The 16,565-nt window shown below is 45.8% G+C and overlaps 1 protein-coding gene across 3 annotated transcripts in view; it reads left to right on the forward strand.

Annotated features, from left to right (window-relative positions):
- Nucleotides 1–16,565, forward strand: part of ARHGAP23 (Rho GTPase activating protein 23) — a 181,211-nt gene that overhangs the window by 152,408 nt on the left and 12,238 nt on the right. For all 3 annotated transcript variants that reach the window (XM_053362005.1, XM_053362006.1, XM_053362004.1), the window contains exons 13-22: nucleotides 171–232; nucleotides 1,830–1,957; nucleotides 3,390–3,508; nucleotides 5,445–5,600; nucleotides 6,207–6,285; nucleotides 7,715–7,788; nucleotides 10,056–10,145; nucleotides 11,408–11,533; nucleotides 13,124–13,165; nucleotides 14,459–14,552. In XM_053362005.1, the coding sequence (XP_053217980.1) occupies nucleotides 171–232; nucleotides 1,830–1,957; nucleotides 3,390–3,508; nucleotides 5,445–5,600; nucleotides 6,207–6,285; nucleotides 7,715–7,788; nucleotides 10,056–10,145; nucleotides 11,408–11,533; nucleotides 13,124–13,165; nucleotides 14,459–14,552 (970 nt within the window). The remainder of the gene's footprint in view (nucleotides 1–170; nucleotides 233–1,829; nucleotides 1,958–3,389; nucleotides 3,509–5,444; nucleotides 5,601–6,206; nucleotides 6,286–7,714; nucleotides 7,789–10,055; nucleotides 10,146–11,407; nucleotides 11,534–13,123; nucleotides 13,166–14,458; nucleotides 14,553–16,565) is intronic.

The raw sequence follows: 16,565 nt of genomic DNA on the forward strand, positions 1-16,565 counted from the left end.
TAATTGGTTCAAACTCTGATTTGACCACTTTTTAGCCTGTCCCAGAATTTTGATGGAACTGAAAGGGGGAACTTTATTCAGCAGAGTAACGAGATACTGTTGAAACCTGTGTAGCTTTGAGCTGACAGTTAACCTTCTTTCTATATCTTTTCTCTCCCAATAATCTCCAGGACCCTGGGTTTGCAAGCCAAGCACTGATCAATAAGAAGCTAAATGATTACAGAAAAGTGAGGTAAATTTCTGACCATTCTTTCTTCTTTGCTTCTCCCCACCCCATTGTGTCAGTCTACGTCTAGTTCTTTCTAAACTATCTGGGCTGCACCACTTTAGATTGCTGTTGGGGACTCGTGATCAAGTCTCCATAGAACATCTTCCCCGCCCCCACACACATAGAAAGCAAGCTTGTGAACAAGAAGCTGGGCATACTAGTTTACTAGATGGAGGGGTTGTGGGTTTTGTGGGGCAGGGGTATACGAAGGAACATCCTATTAGATTAGACACAATCTGCAATCAGACACAGGTTACCTCGGTCAGGCATGGCTAAACTTGTCCCTCCAGCTGTTTTGGGACTACAACTCCCATCATTCCTAGCTAACAGGACCAGTGGTCAGGGATGATGGGAATTGTAGTCCCAAAACAGCTGGAGGGACAAGTTTGGCCATGCCTGCCTCAGATAGTACTTTTGGGGCAGGTATCCCAGCCTGCTGGTTCACGCATCCTATTTCTTCCCTTGTTCCTTGTTAAGTGCAGGGTTAGGTTAAACTTAACATTTCCCAGAAAACTCGCTCACAATTATATAGCTAATTGAAGCATGTGTTACCTCACTCAAGATGGTGCCACTTTCACTGGTTGGTGTGCAATACCTCCCCTCCTCTCCTCTTGGTTTGTTGACTTGCTGATAACAGAGTTAACCCTTAAGCTGTAAACTGAATGATCCCTACTGTTGCACTTCTTTCATAGGCATAGCCGGGGAGGGGGCAGGGGGCACCTGCCCCCCTAAATAAATAAAAATCAATACAATTTCTGAAGTAACTGAGGTTCTGCCCCCCCTAACATAAAGCCTGCCCCCCAACATAAATCTTGCTATGCCCATGCCTGCTCCACTCCTTCAAACCTGGCCGCCTAGCTGTGGACATTGGAGTCCAGTGTGGATGTCAAGTGTGTCACACTCTTAGCTTGCATTTACAACTTCCACACCCTGCTGGTTCAATAATGGGGCCTCTCATCAGTAGCCTTTTGTCTCTCTGATTGACTTGGATCAGTCTCTTTAGTCACCCCTGCAGTTTAGCGCCTTATTCTTTCCAGAAATGGATGTCCGTAGACAAGATAAAAACCAGCATCATGAATCATTCCTGCAGCTGTTAATATTTGCTTCCATAAAATTATAGTACAGGTGCAGCTTCCAGTCTGTTATCTAGGGCAGCTCCATGCAGAGTGATAGTAGAGTAGTCTAGCATTAGGGTGAGATACAATATGAAAGGTGAATTATGTGTACAGTAGTACCTTGGTTGTCAAACTTAATCCGTTCGGGGAGTTTCCTGCACTCAATTGGAAGCCGCAGAAGCCGTGTCGGATGTTTGGCTTCCAAAAAACATTCGCAAAGCAGAACACTTCCGGGTTTGCAGTGTTCAAGAGCCGATTTGTTTGGGAGCCAAGACGTTTGAGAACCAAGGTACCACTGTATAAGTTTGCCACCATAAAGAAAGCTTTGAAAATTCTCTCTTGATGGCAAACACCAGTGGCAAAGAGTCGATGGCAAAGACCAGTGTTTTATATGTTTGAAGTTGAGGCCTTGAGTTGATACATTGCATGTTCCTTTTCCCTTACAGCTCCTCTGGGACCAAACCAGACTCCTCCCCAAAAGGTCCTCGTGTGCCGGGGGTGAAGTCAGAATTGCAGAAGCAACTAGGAGCAGGGCCACCCCGTTCCCCACGGCAGGATACCATCACGCTAAGAGGTATGAGAGCCTTGAGTGCATCTCTGTCTGAGTCTTTGTGAGCAACAGGGTGAGAAGACACTCCGTGTACTTTGCACCTTAATATCCAGAGGGAGCACACAAATCTGTGAATAGTGCCTAATTTTTTTAATCAACAGCTTCAGGGGCTCAGATTTTCCTAGATGTTCTGCTCTCTGAGGTCCTGCTGCCTCATTCCAGCTGCAGCAGCAACTGTTTAATTTATCCCCCTATCATTCTGCATTAACACATCCTCAAAGCTGCTTATATTTGTTTTTAAGGAGCAATATAGGATGGTAGGGGTTGCTGGTCAGAAGCCAGAGTGACTTATTGGATATAATATAGGATCTCTGGGAGGCTTGGGTTCAAATCATATCTCAGCCAATGACGTGCTGGCTGAGTTGGGTTATGTATGTATGTACAGTGGTACCTTGGTTTACAAACAGTCTGGTTTGCATATGTTTTGGATTACAAACATGTAAAACCCAGAAGTGCGTGTCCCGGTTTGCAAACTTTTTTTGAATTGCAACCCATTTTTTTCTATTACGAACAATTTTTTTTGGAGGCCCCATTTGCAAAAGCGTGCCTTGGGTTACAACCTGTTTTGGTTTACAAACGGATCTCCCGAATGGATTATGGTTGTAAACCAAGGTACCACCGTATTTAAGTGCCATCAATATACAGTCATACCTCAGAAGTCAAATGCCTTGTGAGTCGAATGTTTTGGCCCCTGAATGCCACAAACCTGGAAGTGAGTTGTCAGGTTTGCAAATGTTCTTTGGAGCTTCCTGCAGCCAATTGGAAGCCGCGCTTTGGTTTCTGAATGTTTTGGAAGTCAAATGGACTTCCGGAATGGATTCCATTTGACTTCCGAGATACAACTGTAAATGGCTCTGTACAAAATTATTTAAATTTTCTAGTTTTCTTCTGCCTCAGTTCGCTACCTGGAAGTTATTTGTGTGTGTCTCCATTAGCCAGGCTTGTCACTGTCAGGCTAGCTTTTCACATGCACAATTATCATTTTTTAATGTGAGAGAGAAGAAAGGAAGGAAGGAAGGGTCAGCCACCTGACAATGACATCACAACGATCCATTTTCATATGCTGGCGTTATTTGAAATCAAACCATGCTGACAAAGGTGTGGCTTTGCTGGTACCAGTTACCAGCTGATCAGTGGTGCTTGCAAACCCCCACTTTTGTCACTTTTGTCATCTTTACCTGCAGCACACCTGATGCTCAGGTGTATGGCAGGTGGATAAAATGGTCTGTTGGGCCAAATGAGGAGGAGGACTGATGGGCCTGATTATGCCTGCAGACCTGTGGTACCCCCATCACTGCTTTAGGCAGGCCACTGGGTGATAATTTTTCGTCTGATTTTGGCCTGTTATGTTTCTCAGCCAGTGAACTTGCTTTTGTTCTTCTTTCCCCCTGCCCAGATGACAGTGCCCACCAGAAAGCTCCTTGGGGTATCAACATAATGAAGAAAAACAAGAAGCCTGCTCCAAGGGCCTTTGGCGTGAGACTAGAAGACTGCCAACCTGCCCCTGACAACAAGGTAGACCCTTGCATTTCCCTGCATGTGCAAACCTAGTGCATTAAATTGTAAGAAACCCATCTTTTCATGCTGCAGCACCTACACTTTGGAACTCCCTTCCTGTTGAAGGCAGGCAGGTGCTGGACTTGTCGCTGCAGCCTTAAAACATTTTTGTTTAGGAAAGCCTGTCCAGACACAAAGATGTGCTGCTACAATCAAGAAGAATATGCATTTTGTTAGCTAAGTAAATATTAGAGAGGAAGCACCTTGAGCTTCCCAAGGGCTAAAACCCAGTTAAAATCTCTGGTAGGCTACCTTCCCCAATAATAACCTGTCATTCCAAGCTGCCTTTGTGCTCTTCCTGCTTGCAACCTAGTCACAGACAACTGTGTGTTTGCTTTAGATAGCAAGTACCTGCAAGCATGCAAGTGGAATCACCACATGCAATGGAAAAAGGTGTGTTGTGTAGAGTTGAAAGCGAGGAGGAAGTTGAGACCTATTAGCCTGGTGGAAAGAGAATGATTTCCCAGACATGGTCTACAGCAGGGGTAGTCAACCTCTTTATACCTATCACCACTAATGCATCTTTCTTGATGGTAAAATTTCCTTACCGCCCACCAATGCTCGGTGGAAGGAGGATTCAGCTTGTGCCTACCACCCACCTAGAATCCTGAAACAACCACTAGTGGGACCAGGTTGACAGTCTCTGATCTACAGAGTTCCAGTTGAGAGGGCTGGATGCTAAATGCCAGTGTGGTGCAGTTGGTAGAGTGTCAGACTAAAGCCTGGAAGACTGGGGTGCTGTTCCCCACTCAGCCATGAGGCTCACTGGGTGACCTTGGGCATACTGTTACTGTCTCTCAATCTAACCTACCTCACAGGTTGGTCTGAAGGAAACCTTGAGAAAAGGTGAGATATGTGGCTGGCACCTGTCTGTCTTGAGAGACAATGGAGTGCACCTCTGGGGGTGAAGTCAAAACTCTGCATTAGCAGCACCGAAGTGACCTTCCTGGGGTGCAAGCCTGGGCAGTGTGTATGGAGGTCCTGGGCTGCCCAGACAACAAGACTCCCCTCTCAGCCTCACAGTTCTCCTCCAAAGGAAAGCACTGCAATATGTTTGGTACCTGCTTGGCTGCAGGAGTTGCTGGAAGGAGGCATACAAGGCGCCGTCCAACCATCTTAGGGACTCCACTCCAGATTTGTGTAGGGCAGTGGTTCTCAACCTGTGGGTCCCCAGATGTTGTTGGACTACAACTCCCATCATCCCTGAGCTCTGGCCTTGCTAGCTAGGGGTGATGGGAGTTGTAGTTCAACAACATTTGGGGATCCACAGGTTGAGAAAGGCTGGTGTAGGGTTTACTTCTTAGCCTTTTCTTCTCCCGAAGATATCTCACAAGGCAGCAGAGGTTTTCCTTCTCCTAGATTAGCTACCTTCCCAGGTTGATGAGCTTCACCTGCCCCTAAAGGTGGGATATAAATGTACTAAATAAGTAAAGCAATACAACACATTCCTGTTCAGGGAATGTGCAACATGCTGCTTAGAGGAGCATCTCGGCTTAATTGTGATACATGCCAATCCTGTGTTTTCGGAAGTGTAGGGACTTACTCTCGCATCTCATGACCAGTTAAAACGCAGTGCCCAAGTTGTTGATGTCCATATTCCGACAGTCGCCAGAAATAAATTGAAGTTCAGACTATATGGATTTGGCTGCAGGCAAAATTTGACGTTCCAGAAATTAATATGACATCCTTGCAGGGGATATGTATTGGTCATGTGCATGTTTTGGGACTGGCCAGCTATTTAAGGCCCTTTAGACCGGGTGTGGCACCTTGTCTGGCACCAGCCCATTTGCTTCTGCAGCTTTTAATTGCCGCCGCCACACAGCGCTCAAGCCTTTGACTTGTGAAGGTTTCTGAGACTGCCACCAGCCTCACCTCCGCACTTCACTTTCTGCAGAAAGTCCCCCTGATTGTGGAAGCCTGCTGCAAGGTGGTGGAAGACAAAGGCTTGGAATACATGGGCATCTACCGGGTCCCTGGGAACAACGCTGTGGTCTCCAGCCTCCAGGAGCAGCTCAACAAAGGGTCTGCAGAAATCAATCTGCAGGAAGAGGTGAGAGCAGGACCACTCTGCCCCTCCCTGGCTCCTGCCAGTCTCTCTGCCTCCTGTCAGTCTCTCTGTTTCCCATCTTCGCTACTGTTGAAAACTCAGCATATAGTATACTGCTGCCACCTAGCTGCCACTTAGCTGTACTATAGGCAGTGCCCACGCATATTTGCAGAAGGCTGTACCTGTTGCACACCGAACGCTGGGCCAGTTCACAAGCCTTGTTTGGGCTTCTGACTCGTAGAAGCAAAGAAACTCAGCTAAAAAATCAGGAACTCTCCGAGTCAATTCATGCCTCAGCCATGAAACCACTACCTGTACTTTGGCAAGCTTGCCTCTCCCCACCCACCCCCTCTGCCATCTAGTGTTATAATGTAATGAGTACAGCATCCTTTTTCTGATAAATCACCTGTTTTCTGGAGACAAATAAATCACTGGTGGAAATCAAAGGTTGCCCCTTGGCCATTTCTTGCCAGTGTGGCTACACGATTTACGATAGTGTTGGTGTTTCTCTTGTTCTTCTGGGATCTGGTCTCTTGGTGAGATTAGAAGTGTGGTTTTGAAACATCCCAAACTTTAAAATTACTTCTTTCTCTCTCCCTGTATGGCCAGAGGTGGCAAGACTTGAACGTCATCAGCAGTCTCTTGAAGTCGTTCTTCCGGAAGCTCCCGGAACCACTGTTTACAGATGGTGAGTGACTCTGGCTTTGACACCCTTAGCATTTAAGATAGCGTAAGTCTACATTTTCTCTCTCAAACGGATGGGCAAGTGGAAAGGCAAAATGCTCGGATGGTTGGGATTGTGGGGTGGGCCACGTTTTTGGTGCATTGGATGCGGGTGGGAAGGTCTGACTATGGGTCTGCTTTCTGGGTCTAAACCTAGGCGCTCCCCTCTTTCAGCAAATGAAATTGGTTTTGGCAGTGCAGGGGCAGACATGGATTGCGAGAGAGGAAAGAGGAGCTTAAGTACCCAGAGAAAGGACTGGGGCCTCTGGCTGGGCAAGTGACTATATAATAGCAAAGCTCCCAGGAAGGCCTTTTGAATTAATTTCAGGGTTTTGGAAGGGAGGTATTTCCCCAACAGTCCTCTTTCTGGTCTTCAGTGCCTTAAGCTTGCCACTATTTCTTTTCCATCATGAGCAAAACACTTGCCTTAAATGAGCAGGGTTGTCCCTAACAGTGGAAGGAAAAAGCCATCAAGTCAGCCGTCCCGCAAAACCCCTATCATGCAGGAGCAGGAGCGCATTTGAGTGCTCACCTGGTAGGTTTAGGTGACAAGGGTTTGCAGGCAGGCCGGGTGAGCAGGAGCCAGCAGAGGAAGAGATGAGGCAGAAAGCTGTAGGAGAAGGGATGGAGCTCTCCATCTTCCCACTGCCAGTTCAGTGGCAGGACACCTGCCTAGTGTGCAGAAGGCCCCAGGCTCAATCCTCAGCATCTCCAGGTAGGGCTGGGAGAGGCTCCTCTGCGAAGTCTGGGAGAGCTGCTGCCGGTCACTGCAGATGATGCTGAGCCAGATGGACCGGTTGCTGTAGAACAGGGCTTCCCAAACTTGGGTCTCCAGCTGTTTCCCATCATGCCTGACCACTGTTCCTGCTAGCTAGGGATTATGGGAGCTGTAGTCCCCCTGCTCAGATCAACCCATTGCAAGCCTCTAAATTAATTTTTCCTCTAAGCAAAGGGGCAGCTGTGTGTTCTTGGTTTTCCCTTCCAGCCAGACTAGATTATTGTAATGCACTATATGTGGGGTTGCTTTTGAAGACTGTCCAGAAGTTTCAGTTGTTCAGCAATGTAGCGGCCAGACCTTTGTCAGGCATTCTCAGATCAGAGCATATAACTCCAGGCTTTGATCTCCTTTGGGAGCCTTGAGACTCCTTTGGGCTTCCTGTTTGCTTTCAGACTCAATTCAAAATGCTTTGGAGCAGCTTTGGAGCAGGTTACTTTAAGGAGTGCTTGCTCTCATAGAGGCCTACCTGGGAATTGAGATCAGGGTCAGAGGTCTTGCGCTCAGTGCCATTGGTCTGCCCAGGTAAACTGCCACCTTATCACCTTGCGCAGGACTCCCATTTCCTCTGACCAGACAGTGCCTAACAATCACAGATGAATTTCTTCTTTTTTACAAGATAAGTACAATGACTTTATTGAAGCCAACCGGATTGAAGATGCCAGCGAAAGGATGAAGACCTTGCGCAAACTGGTACGCAATTTGGGGAGGGGAAGTTGTCCTCTGTGAGTGGATGCTTTTTTCTTTGCAATGCAGTGGGGGAAACACAAACACATTTCCTCTCCGCCTTGTTGTAACAAAGCTTTTGAGAGGGCAGGTTGTAGCTCAGTGGTAGATCATCCGTGCCGCAGGTCCCTGGCATTTCCAGGTAGACCTTGGGAAGGACCTCTAACCGAGTCCTTGGAGAGCACTGGCCAATTGATGTAGATCTGGGGAGGCTCAAGGGCTTCATGGAAAGTTGGTCAGACCTCTAAGACCTGGTTGCCAGTGGCAGAGGTGACCAATGCACACTTACGCATGCACACACACTTATCACACATAGAGCACATGCACACTTACAACACATACAGCAAACAAACCTGCACTCAAACTAACCACATATATGCAGACATATGGCACTGCCCACCCCCCGCTATACAGTTATGCAGCCATACATAGGTATTCTTTCTCTCTCATACACAAGCCCCTATCACTTTGTGATGGTGGATGGCAGGAGATTGCATGCCCCCTCGTGGTCTTCAAGGAATGATACCTGAAGTTCAAGAGGCAGTGTTTTCACACCCACTGCAGTGCTGGGGGGCAGGAGGAGACTTGCCACTCTGGGTTCACCAACCCTAATGTAGACTATACTGAGCTAGGCAGCTCAGTGGTTTGACTCAATATGAAACCACTTCCTGTGTTCCAGTTATGCTAAAGTGGTGGCGGCATGAGTCAGTCTTCAGCTGAAATTAAAAACTTAATATTGGTGTGGATAACAGACGGGTTAAAGCATGTTCTCTACAGCAGTTATGTGTTGGGTCTCTAGGTAGAAAGCTGGATGCGGCAGGGAGAGAGAGAAATTGCCAGCATGGGAATGGAGAAAAGAGGAAGCCTTGAATGTAACATGTTAACACCCAGCAAATTTCAAGTCAGAGGATACTCCAAGAGCATCTGTAAAACAGACAATTTACTTAACTGCCAAACCAGTTATAAAAACACTTATGTCTTTAACACATTGAATGGCATCCAAGTCAACAGTGAAGCACGAAATTATTCTTAATTCTGGAAAAACCAGTATGCAGAAATGATTTCTCTCTTTAAGAACACCAATTTTATTACACAAAGCAGAGCAAATTATGTAGCACTCCTCTCCAAACACACTTCATCCCTTGGCATAGGAAGTTCATTATTTAAACATAGTTTTAAACAATTAAAAAAATTGTTTAAACAATTTAAAAAATCCTCCCTTTATAATCTTAAGCGTTCTCTTGCCCCATTTTACATTTCGTAAAACAAACCAACAGAATTGCTCTTAAGGGTTTGTTTTTTTAAAAAAATACTTTCTTAACCCTAAAGGCAATTCTTCCTGATGTCTGCTAAAGTAACCTCTAAAACAAAGGCCACAGGCAGCTTATATAGTCCTGAGTACAAACCAAAAGCCTCTTAATGCCAATTATGGAGGACTAAAGGGGGGTGGGACTGGCTGAATGAGCCTTATATTTGCATGCTGACTATGTAAAATAATTAACCTTGAACCAGTGAAGAGGGAAAAACATGTAGGAAATAAGTACATAGGGAAAGTGTAAGATGTAATTAACTCCATATTGACAAATCCTGTAACGAGCCCCGCTCATGCTTGTAACTTACTCTTTCGCTGCACATAGAATCAGAGAACTGTAGAGTTGGAAGGGACAACAAGGGTCGATCTAGTCCATCCCCCTGCAGTGCAGGAATCTTTCGCCCAACATGGGGCTCAAACTTACGACCCTGAGATTAAGTGTCTTATACTGAGGCATCTCCATTCCCTAAATCTGGGTTCTTTTGCAGTCGTGAGCACGACAACACCACAGCCAAGCAGTTGCTGATTTCAGGGGCAATTCAGTCACATGCCGGCAAATTCAGATTGTGCAGTTATAGTGAACTGGAAGGTCTTGGGCAAGGATTACCTGTCCACGCACACTCTTTAAGCCTCCACATACTCAGGTGAATTTCTGAGCATGCCTTATAGAGCAGGTAAAGCTATATCTTTCAGGGTCCAGCTTTAGTTGATGTAGGTGATGGTAAGCTTTTGAGTTTCACAGGTTTCTGTGTCTTCCTAAATTCAGAAGCTTCCGTATCCCTGCAGTTTGAGTGCCAAATTCATTTCACCAAAATTTTTGGAGAAATCTGGAAGAAGAGAGGGATTGGAGGAATTTTCCATCTTTCACGGATGTCCCAAGCTCTAATTGGTTGCTGCTGTTTTTCTTCCATCTGTTCCTCAGATCCGGGACTTGCCAGGCCATTATTATGAGACCCTGAAGTTTCTGGTGGGACACCTGAAGACAATTGCTGATCATTCCGAGAAGAACAAGGTAATGTTTGCCGAACCGAAAGAAAAACGCAGTATGATATGGTAGCTTCTTTATGTGGAAGAAGATCCAGGTAGGTGCAACGAATAGCACAAGCCATGGGTAAGCAACACTCTTCCACAACAACCCTGCTCCCAGAAAACAAAACCCCAACATCCCCTTGACAGAGACATTGTATAGCCTCTGTGCAAGTTATGTGAAAGCAAATCAGGACAGTTTCTCAGTATATATGCTTCATCTGGAAGCAGCCTTAGGCTTAGCAGTGGTTTGATCTCAGTGCCTCGTAAGCAGTGTAAGAGGTCAGACCAAAGTCCAGTGTCCTGTCCCCACACTGGCCAGCCAGATGACTGTGGAAAGCCTGCTGGGGGGACAGGAGGGCAGCAGCCCCATTCTGCTCTCATTTCCCAGAAATGAGAGGTATGTTCAGAGGCAGGGTGACTGATCCTAGAGTTAGCCATTGTGACTGTAAGATGTTGATAGTCTTATCTTCTGTGGATTTGTCTAAGCCCCTTTTATTTTATTTTTTATCTTTTTGTAATTTTATTTATAATTTTCCATTTTGCAAGGATTCCACATTCACCGAAATGCTAACAATACATTTATACATTTAACATCGACTTCCCTTCCCCCCTTTCCTTTGCTGCTGCATATTCTAAGTATTCCATATTCTGTCTTTTTCTTTTACCTCAGTTTATTTTATACGGCCGAATTTAGTATAATCCTGCTAACAGTTTGATTTGTTTACAATGATTTCCCCCCCAAATATCCTACAAACCATTTCCAGTCTTCCTTAAAGACTCTTTCTTCCTGGTCTCTTATTCTGCTAGTTAAACTCGCCATTTCTGCACACTCCATCAACTTCTTCTGCCCTTCCTCCTTTGTTGGAAATGGGCCTTCTGTCTAAGCCCCTTTTAAAGCCATCTAAGTTAAGTGTCCATCTCTACCGCCTTCATAACTTCCACCACAATCCTAGTCACTTACCTAGAAGTAAGCCCCAAACTTCCCAAAAGACAATTCTCGGATTGCACAGTTAGCTTGCAAGCTCCTTGGGGCCAAAGACCTGTTTACAGAATTTCACAAGCAACAGCAAAGTGTCTTGTTTACAGTGCAGGTGTTGTATAACTATAACAACTAATGCAGACTGAAAGCTGAGATGTTTGCGGGAAACAGTCTTGTCGCTTCCTTTGCCGCCTGGCAGTCAAATGCCAGAATAGTCTTTTCTCTCTTTTTTTTAAGCCTAAAAACAACAATGGCTTGCATTGCAGATGGAGCCCCGGAATCTTGCTCTGGTGTTTGGTCCCACCCTTGTTAGAACGTCGGAGGACAACATGACCGACATGGTGACACACATGCCTGATCGCTACAAAATCGTAGAGACCCTCATACAGCACGTAAGGGGCATGGAGGTGCCTGCAAGGGCATGGCGGGGGCTGGAGGGCAGCCAGGAGAAGACTGGCCCTGCCTCCTGGATGTGGGATGACCACCACTTAATTGCTTTTTTAAAGCCATTGGATATCTTCTTGCAAAGAAATGCATGCAAAAAAAATTCAATCCATTATTAGTTTCTGAAGTGGTTGCTGTGTTTTGCATTTGCTCCCATCACTGAAGATATTTGTGAGCGTTTCTCAATTTATTGAGGTACGTTAGCTTAACCATATAAGAAGAACTTTTACGAGATATAAGGAATATCTCATACGTTAAATCAGCAGTAGACACTACTGGTCTCTTCTTGTTCCAGTATTTTCTATAATCGCAGCTAAGTCTATTGGCAGTTACTCTGAACTGGCACTTGACCAGTGGATCAGTTGTGAAGAACTTTCACTGTTCGTGCCACCTGCTGCTCATCAGGCATAGGGTTGATGGGAGTTGTAGTCCCATCAGGAGGGCTCCTCTTCCCTGCCATAGGTCACTGCAGCATTTGTAAAGCACTGGGGTTGCTTCAGAAGCACCCTCACTGACTAGATGTGTCTTTTCCTGTTCTACAGGGATAGGGGGCTGGTAAGGAAGAGGAGAATGGTTCTGCAAGTTTGAAGCATAAACTGGGTTGAGGGAAAACAATAGCCAGTGGGCTAATGGTTAGGCTGTCACAAATAAATCCCTTCCTTGAAGCCACATTCTGGAAGGACTGAAAAGGTGCAAACTCGAATGCTTGGTACAAGAAAGCATGGTGTATTGCCCTCATGCGGAAAAATTACACATTAAGACTGGCACAAAGCATAAAGAAACCGTTGTGGGAGAATGGTGGAGCTTTATTTCATTCAGAAATTCTCCAGAAAACCAAATACCAATTCCAAAGCTTTACACTAACTTGTGGATCACTTAATCATAATGTGTTTTTATAGGCCTACACTGCTGTAAGTTGTGGTGTATGTATGGGGGAAAAACCTGTATTTGGGGGGGAATCAAATTAAAAACTCTAATATATCCCTTCCTGGTTCTTTGAAGCCAGTGAAAAGCCAATACACAGAAATGTTCCTGTGTTGTGATTTTTAAAAAATAATAGCAATAGAGAGGGCAAAGGAACATACAACTGGCTAAATATACATACAACAGTTAGAAATTATTATTTGCAGTAGGTGGGAAGCCCTCCAAAAGCATAGTGAGGAAGGAGGAATTCTGATGACTAGCTAACCCAGTGCCCAGCTTTGCAGAACGTACGTCTTTCTTGTGAAGTGAAAAGCCAGGAAGAGTCCATGTTTGCATTTCATGGGTGAAGAACCTGCCACGACACCCCTTTAAATCCAGGGCAGGCAGCCTCTTGGATTCCAGCCTTCATCTGCCCAAACCAGCCTGGCCCAATGGTCAGGAGAGATGGGACAGGTGTAGTCCCATAACACCTGAAGAGCAACAAGTTTCCCCAGCCCACCTTTAAACCTGCGAGTCTTAATATGATGTTGGCTTTGACTGATGGGTGGGGGGGAGTTAATATTAGCAACTCGACTCTGCTTTGATTCCTCTCCTCTGCCTTTTCCCTTCCACAGTCAGACTGGTTTTTCAGCGACAAGGAGGATAAAGGTGAGAAGGTGAGTCACTTGGAAAGGAGGAGGATGCCGGTACCTGAGATTGCAGGGGAATGCAGGGTGTCAGCACAGCCCTTTCCCAGCCATGCTCTGTAAACAGTCTTTCTGCTGATTCCTGTTGGTTGGTCAGAAAGGACAGCCCTGCAGCTAGGGTGTTGTTGCGGTGAAAGAGCCGAAGGTTTAATTAGGGGCAAACCAGATGCCTGTGAGGAAACCCACTTGCAGGACAGGAAGGCAGTAGCCCTTTCCCAACAACTGGTCCTCAGAGGCACAACGCCTGTGATATTGGACATAGTGAGGAACCATAGTGACTGGTAGCTGTTGATAGCCTTGCCCTCCTCAAAGTTGTCCCCTCCCCTTCAGAGCTGTCCAAGCTGCTGGTCGTCCCTGCATCTTTTGCCCATGAATTTGAGAGTTCTAATAATGAGCTGGGTGGGAAAAAATACTTCTTTTTGTCTGTCTGGAATCTCCCCACCATTTTCTTTCATTGGATGAACTCAGGATTCATGCTGGTCGCAGATCTGTTTATGCAGGAAAGACAGGAGGCAGGCAGTCTTTTTAAGAACGCTGAAAGAACGTACGAAAGAGGTTTTGCTTACCAAGGTGTACACATGGCACTTCTTTAGGCCCCCTGTTGCTTCTGCCAGACAGGCGTTGCTGGCTCTTGGAATTACATGTTTATATGCATGTGTGCGTGTACATCTTGATTTCTAGAGGTGATGAGCATACAGATACTAACTGCTCTCTCCCAGGCCACCACCCCCGGCCCCAAATGTATGAGGGTGGTGGACGTATAGGAGGGGCCTCTCTGCCACTCTTAGCACCGGAGGGAGTCTGTAGGAAAGGAAGTACTCTTTCAGATATTTAGGGCCTAAGTCCCTTAAAGCTGTAATCATGAATGTGAGTACTTTGAATTGTGTCCATTAACAAACTGGCAACCAAGGCAACTATTTTAAAACTGTGGTCTAGGTTTTGTAGGCTTGAACTGTGGTGTACTGTCAAATGAGACAATCTTTTAGTTCTTTTCAGCTTTACTCTTCTATGGAACATTATGAGATGGGAGGAGTGGTTCTTCCCTTCCCTTCTCCCCATTTCCCCCCAGGTATAGGACGGAAGGAAGATAGATGAGTGGAGAACTCCCAGTTTTCCTATACTGAAATACTGAGACCTCCACAGCGCAGCCAAACACACCAATAAGAGAGCTGGCCGAGGAGAAAGAGAAATCCATAGAACACTGTACATCTAGCAAACAGCTTGAATCTTTCCTTCCTAACCACAAATGCATCCATTTTGCAGACCCCTGTAGATGAGCAGGAGGCCCAATCAGTGCCGAATATTGAGTACCTTCTGCCCAACATTGGGAGGACAGCAGCACCGGGGGACGCTTCAGGTGAGTGGACATTGCTTCATTCCAATGGCTGTGGAATTCCCACAGTGGAAAGTTCTGACTGATGTTTTGCAAGAACCCTGTAAAAGTTCTTCCCATTAGTTCCAGTATTTAAGCACAACAAGCAAAAAAAGAAAAAGTTAGTCCACTTCCCTTTCACACTAACTTCCCTTTCACACTACACATTTCATACATAAGCCCAGATCTCATTTCTCTTAGCTTTCCCATAGGCCTGTAAATTGTCTTTATCTCCTTGTTGTTGACCTGTCCATCTAACCCCATCCCTCGAGTGCACAATGCTCAACATCCTTTACCAAAGCCATCTGCCTGCTTCTGAAAAACATTTGCGTTTGGGCAATTCTCTGATAGCAGAGAAGTCCCTGTTTGGACAAAAGCCACTGGGATTAGCTCCTTCCCTTTGAAGCTGCACTGTTAGCAACAATGTGCATCTCTTTCTCCCTGCCCCGCTTTCTCGCAATTTCATAAAATATAATGCACCGCTTGATTGGAAGAAGTTTCCAGACAGTTTACAAAGAGATGAAACAAAAAAATAGAGAAAAATCTACAACCCTATTTTAAAACATGCCAAAGTTAAAATGCCAAAGCAGATTAAAATTGCCTCAACTTTCTAAGCATCCAGGTAGGCTTGTCTAAACAAGAATGTTTTTAAAAAGGTAAAGGGACCCCTGACCATTAGGTCCAGTCGCGGACGACTCTGGGGTTGTGGCGCTCATCTCGCTTTATTGGCCGAGGGAGCCAGCGTACAGCTTCCGGGTGATGTGGCCAGCATGACTAAGCTGCTTCTGGCGAACCAGAGCAGCGCACGGAAACGCCATTTACCTTCCCGCCGGAGCGGTACCTATCTATCTACTTGCATTTTGACGTGCTTTCAAACTGCTAGTTTGGCAGGAGCAGGGACCGATCAACGGGAGCTCACCCTGTTGTGGGGACTTGAACCGCCAACCTTCTTATCGGCAAGTCCTAGGCTCTGTGGTTTAACCCACAGTGCTACCCGCGTCCCAAGAATGTTTTTAGCAGACACCTAAAAGAGTACAATGACAGGCGCTTGGTTGATCTCAGTAGGCAGGGAGTCGGAAAGTGCAGGTGCTGCCACACTAATTGATCACATTCTTAGAAATGTGGAACAGATATTAATTGGCACCTGCAGTAGTTAGTGCCAATTCCACCGATCAAAGCGGTTGAGTGGGCACGTGTTGGGTAAGGTGATCTTGTAGGTAAACTGGCCCCAAGTGATGCCTTGAACTTGCCCAGTAGAAAATCAGCAACTAGTGCAGATCTCTGAACACAGGTGTTATATGCTGACAAGGCCTCACTCCTGTCGGCAGCCGCGCTGTACCATTCTGCACTTAACTGCAGCTTCTGAATCGAGTGCAAGGGAAGCCCAACATTCCTTGCATTGCTAGCCCCAAAGTGGAAAACGAGCGAGGTCTCGGCTAAAGAAGAATGGCAACTTGTTGACAGAATATGCACAACTCGCAGACTTAACATATAGAATAAGAGAACAAGAAGAACATAAGTTTAAAGAAAATTGGAAAACGTTTATTGGATATATAGGAAATAATTGTGTACAGCTGAAAACACTGGCAGCATTAAGATAACAGTGTAAAAAGTTTTGATGGAAGCAATAATGGAATACTGAATTGTATAGTTTTTGTAAAATATGCAGGGATTTATGATATGTAAAATGAACCATGGAAAGGGAAGAAGGGAAACCATTGATATCTTAAGGATGTAAAATGAGTATTTTAAATTGTAGAACAGAAAATGTAATTAAAAAATACACACACACACCATTGCCCGCATTACCGTAATCCCATCTTGAAGTAACCAATGCACAAACTACTATGGCAAGGCTTTCCTGGTCCAGGAATGGGTGTAGCTGTCGAACCAGCCGCAGTTGGTAAATGGCACTTGTAGCCATTGAGGCAGAGCTGGATCCAGAAGCACCCTCAAACTGCCAACCTGCTCCTTCGCAGGGAGTGCAGCCCCATCCCA

Source organism: Podarcis raffonei, chromosome 13 (genome assembly GCF_027172205.1).
Source record: "Podarcis raffonei isolate rPodRaf1 chromosome 13, rPodRaf1.pri, whole genome shotgun sequence".
Classification (NCBI taxonomy): Eukaryota; Metazoa; Chordata; class Lepidosauria; order Squamata; family Lacertidae; genus Podarcis; species Podarcis raffonei.